General features: G+C 29.3%; 1 protein-coding gene across 2 annotated transcripts; it reads right to left on the minus strand.

Annotated features, from left to right (window-relative positions):
• On the minus strand, window positions 1-7,556 carry LOC129871390 (MADS-box protein 04g005320). Of its 2 annotated transcripts, none has more exons than XM_055946297.1 (8): window positions 7,154-7,556; window positions 4,698-4,776; window positions 4,508-4,569; window positions 4,293-4,392; window positions 2,068-2,109; window positions 1,931-1,972; window positions 540-679; window positions 1-323 (listed from the first exon to the last, which is right to left on the minus strand). In XM_055946297.1, exons 1-8 carry the CDS (start codon window positions 7,336-7,338, stop codon window positions 239-241), a joined length of 735 nt encoding a protein of 244 aa, XP_055802272.1. In that variant the 5' UTR covers window positions 7,339-7,556; the 3' UTR covers window positions 1-238. The 2 variants fall into 2 exon arrangements, with proteins under 2 accessions (XP_055802272.1, XP_055802273.1); XM_055946298.1 differs by having other exon boundaries at window positions 1-317; window positions 7,154-7,548.
• Window positions 7,557-9,075: the final 1,519 nt, after the last annotated feature.

Genomic DNA, 9,075 nt, shown 5'->3' on the forward strand with positions numbered 1-9,075 from the left:
GAAGAAAGACGAGTTTAAAGTAAAATAGAAAATGTATGTTTTGACTTATTACATGACATATATCATTATGCTTTGCATATTCAATAGTTTACTAAACATGCAAGCTAATTAATCAGTCTTTTGAAACACTAAGAACTCAAACTTGTATGTATGAAAGAAATTACGTTTATTGGTTCTTTCCAATCTCAAACTCCATCAACTTAATTGCTTGTAAAAGGTAAGAGTACTTGTTTCCCATTCAAAGCATCCATCCAGGTATAATTCCAGCAGCATTCTGAGTTGATGGTTCAATATTATCCAATGGCGCCAGATCATACCTGTAACTACATGGATTTCAGATTCAAAATTCTCCTCTAGACTTATAACATGGCTCGATCACTTCAATAAATACACAAAGAAACTAATTCGAATGCATTATTACTTCAGATTCTGAATTCGCCTCTGGACTTACAACATGGCTCACTTCAATAGTTCAATTTTGAATGTTGCAAAAAATGTGCTATTCAAAGGAAAAAAAAAAACAAAATTATGAAAATCACCTGTTTGGCACTGTATTAATATTATTGCATTGTAAAGGCTGAAAAAACCCCTCTGACTGAACTGGTTGGGGTCTAAATTGTATATTTTGCTCTCCAGTATTATGCCAATGTGCTTGGTGGGCTACAGAGTTTTCTTCCAACTATCATAAGCATTTCATGTAGAAATTAACAACTGTCAGTGGAAGGGTGAAAGCTACGTAAAAAGTACTATAAATATTATAATTGACAATTCAAAATATTTAAAAAATGACTTAAAAAAAAAACTCACATGAATCTCAAAATCTAAAAGGTAGAACAAATGAGTCAGATACCCTAAAACAAAAACTAAGGATGTATTTGGTACAAAGAAAAATGTTCTTCGAAGTTTTTTTTTCTTTGTTTGGATAGTGTTTATTAGAAAAATAAGTGAGTTTCTCACTTAATTTCTTGTATATTGTACGTTAATAAAAATATTTTTCTTAAGACATTTTTATATAATATAGACAAAAACTATGGGAGGTGAGTATGAAGATGAGGTATGTTGGAGGGTAGGGAGGACACCATCAATGTGGAATGCCATTATTTGAGGAACTTATTTTCTCTATTTCCACTAGGGAAGTTGTTTTCCTCAATTTTAAGAAAATTATTTTTCCTAAAAAACTGTTTTCCCAAAATTTAGACCAATCAAACATGAAAAAATTAAAAAAATCAAACACATCCTAAGGGATCGTTTGATAGCTGATTAGAGTTATAGAGGCATTAGTAACACATGAATTAGTTATGAGGAAATTTGTGTCTGATTTTATGCATAAATTAGTTATGCAGAGTTTAGTTATTCATGTATTAATTATTCCATCTTATACCATACATAAAATTATACATAGTTTCCTTTATAACTTATATATGTATTACTTATACAAGTTTCTAATAAATTGCAAACCAACACCATTTTAATTTTATATATGTAGTCCTAACTAACTACCAAACATGGATTACTTCTGCAAAATCTCATACATGCATAATATATTTCTCCTAACCAGCTACCAAACAACCCGTGTAATATTATCCTATAATTTAGAGGAGTTAAAGAGAGGGAAAAAAACATATTAAAGTAAATGGTCCAAAATGAGAGTCTGTTTGGATTGACTTTTAGCTTATGACTTTTAAGTCAAAAGTCATACGTTATAAATTCTAATTTATGGCTTTTAGCTTATTTTTGTTATTATGGCTTAAAAACAAGTATGTATAAGAACTTGTTTTATTTCATCCAAATACTACCAAATTGCTTAAAAACTATTTTGGCTGAAAAATACCTAAAATAAGTCAATTCAAACAGACTCTAAGTGCTTTCTAGATATGTCCATATTTTCTAGTTGAAAAAGTAGTGGAAACCTTATTCAAGAGATTTGTACCTTTATCTTCAAGGATCTGTTGATTTCAAGAAGAGATTGTTCCTGTAGAAAAAAGCAAAGAGAACACATACAAATGATACAATGTCACATGAGCAGTTGAGCAATATTGTCAACATAGTGAATTATACAATACATACCTTTTGTTGAAGATCAGAAAGTTGATCAAGCATTTTTTGTGTCTGAAACATGTTCAAGGAGTTGATTAAAATCTTCTTTTGATATAATCCCCAGTTAACAAATCATGCAAACAACCATTTCCCCCTTTTTAAATTAGGATATAAGCTCGTGTTAGTAAAAGAGAGAAGCTAAGAACAACTGATGGGTATATGAAGCTCTCAAGCAGTCGTTAAGTTATCAATAGCTTTGACCACGACTTAAGAGAAAAGTATCAATTACTGTCTTTTTTTAACAACATTTTTTTCGTGTTGAACATAACTATTTTTTTTCGTTCTTAGCTTGATTTGGGGTAACAAATCAAGTTATTGATATTCAGGGTGGAGCTACATAGAGCCAAAGGAATTCGATTGAATACCTTATTAGATCAATAAAGAAAATAAAAGAAAAAGGAAATAATTTGCAACAAGTTGCCATAACAAGTTTTTATAACAAGTGAATTTTAGCAAGTTAGAAGACATGAGCCTTTATTTATAGAGTAATAAATTATTTTTTTAAATAAGAAAAAGAACTAGTCCAATATGAAAATTTTGTGTTTTTCTTTTAGAAACTTAGGGGCAAACAATCAACAATTTGGCCATTGGTATGAATTGGATATACAAAGCAATGAAGAATGCTCATCATGGAGAAGTGGAGAAATACAAGGCAAGACTAGGAGTAAACAAAAGGCATTGACTAGGAGTAACTCTATGCACTTGTTACCCGCATAAAAACGATTCACTTGCTAATGTCAAGTCAGTGCTCTTGAATGACTATCCCGAAGAGGAAGTCTATGTAGAGCAATCATTGGCTTTTGGGATAAAGAATCATGAAGATATATAATAGTCGTGTTGATAAGTATTTTCAAAACAATGAATTTATTCGTGGTCTTCATGAATATGTTCTTTACATTAAAATTCATATTAATAGAGACATTCTGCTTGTTTGTTTTTATGTTGATGATCTTATTTTGATGGATAATAACCCAAGTTTGTTTGAAGTTTTCAAGAAAGTTATGTCCTTTGAGTTTGAGATGAAAGGCATAGAGCTCATGTCTTATAACTTGGACTTAAAAGTGAAGCAAATGAAGGAAGGTATCTTCATATCTCAAGAAAGCTATACAATTTTTTTTTTAATGAAATTAAACATGTTTAATTGCAATCTTGTGAACATTCCAATGGAGAGTGGAACAAAAGTGACAAATTTTGATAGTGGAGAAAAGGGGGGCTACACTCTATTCAACAGTCTCAAGGAAAATTTGAGCTACTTGACTTGTATGAGGCCAGGCATACTCTTTGTGGTTGGAGTACTAAGTGGCTTTAGAGAAGCCCTATGTACCCTCACTTGAAGGTCGTTAAAAGAATCTATTGTAATCTAAAAGGTACGATATACCTTGGGTTGGTTTATTCTTCTTCTAATGAGTCTAACCTTGTGGGATTTTATGATAGTGATAATTAAAGGTATTGATGATAGGAAAAACACATCTGCTTTTGTCAAGTTGCCATAACAAATTGTCACGCCAAGTTAATTGCAAAAGGTCATAACATGTTTTCACATGTAATTTGCAAGTTGTTGAAGCAACCCTTTCTCTCCTATAAATAGGAGCTCTTTTTGTTCAATTTATATACGCTAAATAGAGAGAAGATCCAGAGTAATCCACATATTATTTATAATCTATAAAAAAATAAAATGAGAATAATATTATAGTGAGTTGTGTAAAATAAAAGAGTGTTATTTCTTTTGAAGGTTTTGTAATCTTTTGACGCTATCAAGTTATAATAAGTGTTGTTATATTATTCCATTGGGGTATCGTATTTTACTCTAACAGATTTGGCATCGTTGTTACTCTCTTGTTATTGCTCTGTAATGTAAATATTATTATTCATAAGTTGGATTATTATCTTCCCAATATACATTTCATAAAAAAATTATATATCTTGCACCAAATAGGGTAAATATAAGTGTGTTTTGTTTATATATAAACTGGTGAATCCCTTAGATATGAGGGAAGATATTAGCATATGGTAAAGTGATTCAAAAATTACCTTACGTCAAGTTCAAATCTCAAGTCTGATACTTAAATTTTCTTGGATAAATTTTTGATTCCACCACTGATTAGGAGCAAGACATATGATGTGAAGCTTCTAAGATATCCACATGGTCACCTAAAATTGACAAATTAATGACCTATAAAGTGCATAGAACATACCCTTCTTGATCTTATTTGCCTCAAAGATGAATCCAGCTGACGCTCAAGCTGTTCCAGATCTTTTGTGTTTAATTGTCCCAAGTCCTCTCCAAGTATATGCCTTAAAGAATATGAATAATTAAATCCAATTAATGTTACACAGAGAATCACAAGATTGTAAATTAATGGAAACTCTTTGTCCCATTTACTCTCAAACATATAATATATTGTATAACCTTTGAGACTGTTGTAGCACTTCAACTCTTGCTTTCAGCTTAATATACTCCTGGTAGTTATTCTGTTCCATAATAACACGTTAGAATGAAAATAGGCTATTTGGCATTAGTTATCTAATTAATTAGTTCCAAATAGTTTATAAGTTAAATCGTTTATAAAGAAACGAAGTAAATTGCGAATCTGAGGAACCTGTGAATCCTTTGAAGACTGCCCAGCTTCAAGGTCACCATAGCTGCATCTATGGTATCTCTCCAGCGTCTCGGACATACTAGACAAAAGGTAAGTTGTAGAACAGTGACACTAAGTACATGCAGCAAAAGTAGGATATATAACCCAAGCAAAAGAAACAACAGATAATAATAATTAGAATCATTCAACAACCTATTAAGTCCTAATCCTCAACCTCTAGGTTTTCCTATCTAGATCATGTTGTTAATAAGCCAAAAACATGTCATATCATATCTAATCATGTTACAAGTTATAAAACCGAAATAATAAAACTACAACAAAGAAAAACTAATGCACAACCATAATAGGTACTTTGTCTAATTCTTTCTAGGACCATGTGTATATCATAACGCTTAATGCATGCTTGATTTTCTCAATTACATATTGTCTTTCCGCGATGGCTTGCTTATAAGTACTTTAGTCCACGGTTGCCTTTTTTTACTTTAATATGATATTAGAACGCATATAGTTAGTTATAAGTCTAAACGCTATTCATTATTAAAAAAAAAATCACATACTTGGCCCAGATAAAAGAATCAAGCTTGCACGGGAGGAAAAGCATTGAAAATGTAGATTACAAATATCAAGGAATAAGTATAGGATACTATGATAATTGAAGATGCTAAAAAAGAAATAAAAATACAACATTTCAAAATCGATGTGGATTTAGCCAACAGAATACAATGGAAACCAATGTTGAGAGTTTGGTTATACTAAACAATTGATGATTAGAAATTTAGTGTTTGGTCTGATTAAAGATTGTAGATCAGTATAGAAATAGCAGTTTAGCCATCAATTTTACCAGATTATCAATTAACGCATAAATAGTTTTACTTATAATTATCTAATAGTAAGTAAGTTGATAGTGTGAAATAAAATTATACTATCAATGCATTATCTAATAGTAAGTAACTCTCGTTTAAATTAAAATAAATAAATAATAATAATAATAAGTAACTTGATAGAGTAAAAACAATTATACCATCAATGCATAGAGGTAACATAAACCAATATTATTTCCATTATGTTCTTTGATTTCAATCTTTTTATATTCCTTTAAAATATTTTAAATCATTAATTATTATAATTAACAATAATTTTTATGTAATTTTTAAATATAAATTTATTTTAACATTTTCATTTATATCCAAATACACAATTAAAATTACATGAGTATGCAAGAAAGGATGAGTTGGAATAAGAAGTGTATGCAGAAAGAAGTAATAGTGCATTTTTACACGGCAAATTTATCAGTTTAAGAACATTTGTGTCAAAATAGACGAAAGACAAGTCGCTAACTTTAAGAAAGAGACTATTCAAATGATCACTCAATTAATAGTGTTGTTGTGTCAAACATTCATATTTTTTTTTGATTTTTAATTTTCTTCAACAAAGTTAGTAACTTTTTGAGATTATAACTATTAATTGAGTGATTATTTGATCAGAAATCAACCCCAAAAATTACTCCAATTGACAATACAAATTTTCTATATGAGTTGAGCTTAAATGAAAAGTTGAGAATTCATAGCCAATTTTAACTTGTTTGAAATTGAGACGCAATTGACCAAAGGACTTAGAACTGATACATGTATAATATACATACACTCTATTACATGGAGCTACTTTTCATATGCATGATATAAAGTTAGGTGTTATTTGTTATTGCCATATATACTCAAACAAATTCTTTTTCAAGTTTTTTTTTTGTGGTTTTCAAGAACTAAGTTAGGAATTGAAGCAGCTTTAATTCAATATAGATTAGAAACCTTTCTTTTTCTTCATGTGTCTGTACTTGAAAAACATATAAGGTGAGGATATTATTAAAAAATATTTTTTTTTAAAAAAAGAGCAAATGGAGGTGGAACATCAAATCATAACAAAAGTTGGATTATAAATAATGGACTTTGTTTAACTATTTTAATGCACAAGAAAACCTAGATCTGATCAAATGTAAATTTGATTATTCACCCTTAATAATCTAGCAGCCACTACCAGTACATGAATGTGCTAAAAATTCTATTCTCACTCAGATCTATCATCAATACTCAACAACCAATAAAAATCAACAATTGTTTTTCTTAAAAAAGATAACAAAACCATAATGCACATGGACATACTCTGGTCATAGATTTTAAAGTTTAAACTTCAAAATTTGAGTTTCTAAAACTGTGATTTTAGGAACTTGAAGTTGTGTTTGGGTAATATGCACTTTACATTTGATTTTTTATTTTTTTTTGAAATACTAAAAGTGAAATTTCTCTAAAAACTTAAAAGTATTTGAAGAATAAATTTATCAAATTTCATGATTAAATAAATTTGTCAAAATTTATGGCAAAATTCTAGCTTAATTTCAGACTTGTTCAATCCCTTTTTAAAATTTGTCAACGTAAAAAAGCATATATATATATATATATTACCTAGAGGTGCTGCAGAATTCATAGAGCTTGCCACGGTTAGAGAAAACGATAAGAGCAACTTCAGCTTCACACAAAATAGAAAGCTCATAAGCCTTTTTGAGCAATCCATTTCTTCTCTTAGCAAAAGTCACTTGCCTGTTTATCTTATTTTCTATTCTCTTCAATTCTACCTTACCCCTTCCCATTATACTCTAAAATAAATTATAAAATATTCATTCAAATCTAATATTTTATTCTCAAAAAAAAGTGTGTGTTTGTGTGTGTCTTTTTTGCAGTTAAAAGCCTATGTAGGATATTATAGATAGTGATGTAGTTATGGCTTTGATTCTTCTTCTTAGGGCAAAAATAGCCTTGTGGGGTCATGAGTTTCCTAATATTACAACATTTTATCTATATTTCTTATATACTTACATAAAATATCACTTTAGACCTTGTACTAATGCATATTTGGCAACACTGCAAACTGCTTTTCTTATTTCTTCTGCTTACGCCCCTTGTCCCCCAATTTTGGGGTGGTATTTCATTTTTATTTTTTATCTTTGCTGCTCATTAATAAAAATTATGACCTAAAGAATTTAATCCTTACCTATGACCTAATTTGATATGGTAAAAGTTTACAAAGTATTTGCTTTGTTTTGTAGGAATAAATTAACTTTGTGAGTTTTGAAGCTGAAATAAGTTCGGTAAGAATATTAAGTTAACGTTGGGGGTTTTGAAACTGGTAGAAATTAAGTTATGTCTTGGGTTATGAATATCTTAAGGCATGACATTTAAAAATTGAATTATGTCTCTATCGACATAAGACATAAGTATTATATGAACTAAAGGCATGCCTTGTAAGGCATAACTTATGGGTTATGAATTAAACTAATGCATCTAATGACATAAGTTCTTTATGAATTAAGCAACATAACTTGTGTTATATTATGATTCGAATATATAAAAATTTGCCTTGTAAATTTATTTTTTATTTTTTCGTTGTTAAGGGGGTTTTCCAACCTCTTTTTGTTTGTGACTTAAAACTAACTTTTGAAGAATAAAAATTAAAATCAACTGGTTTGAGGGGCAAAAATTAATGACCACCACAAATTAGGGACAATCATGCGAATGAGCCTTTTAATATTTGTATTCGGGCCTCGATTAACTTCAATTCTAGTCGTGTGTGGCTCATAGCTATAGAAACAATTTATTGTAGTATACGAACCCAAAACTCTGATTAAAAATAAAAAAAGTATTTATTCCACCATAATCCTCATCGATGATACTATTATTTTACTTTACTTCCTTTCTTAATACTATTATTTTCTTTACTTCTTTTCTTCTTTTTTTTCTTCTCTTTTTTTTTTTTTACTAATATCTTTATGTTATCTCTAGAAAATTAATTCCTAAGTCCAATTTCAGATTTCTCACTACTAGAAATAAAAGTTTTTTCCATCGTGAATCAATGAAATATTTGTGCTATAGGACATGATTTTCCCATTCATTTCCTATCAAAGAAGCTCACTAAAAATTAAAATGCATGGTGGGAAATATATTTTCAGTGAAATAGTGGAAAACTTTCTAATTTTTTCGTATAAAAATATTATTATTTTTTTCCTCACTGATTCAATCAAAATATCAAAGAAAATATCATTAAATATTTTTTAGTGAGAAATTTCATGAGGACATAGTGAATTTTTAGTAGAGTGTCTATTATATTAAAAAGTTTCCAAATTAATTATACCAACTTATGGATGAGAAATAACTTGTTTGCATTTTCAAAAAAAAGGTGTATACAGTTTTAATGTAGTCTGCCAGTACAACTTCCAATTGTATTTCTGTCTGTCAAGTCTAACCCAAACTTTAGAATATTAAGCAATTGACGTGTAGAGCACTTGGCATGTACTCTAGGGAAAAAGCTATTCCCTATTTTTAGCAGACAT

The sequence above is a fragment of the Solanum dulcamara genome, chromosome 10 (assembly GCF_947179165.1).
Source record: "Solanum dulcamara chromosome 10, daSolDulc1.2, whole genome shotgun sequence".
NCBI classification, from domain to species: domain Eukaryota; kingdom Viridiplantae; phylum Streptophyta; class Magnoliopsida; order Solanales; family Solanaceae; genus Solanum; species Solanum dulcamara.

Coding starts and splice junctions, on each gene's coding strand:
- LOC129871390 (XM_055946297.1), bottom strand. CDS start 7,338: ATGGGAAGGGGTAAGGTAGAATTGAAGAGAATAGAAAATAAGATAAAC. Junction 4,777..7,153: donor GAATTCTGCAGCACCTCTAG/GTAATATATATA, acceptor CCTTTTGTCTAG/TATGTCCGAGACGCTGGAGA. Junction 324..539: donor ATTAATACAGTGCCAAACAG/GTGATTTTCATA, acceptor AAATCCATGTAG/TTACAGGTATGATCTGGCGC.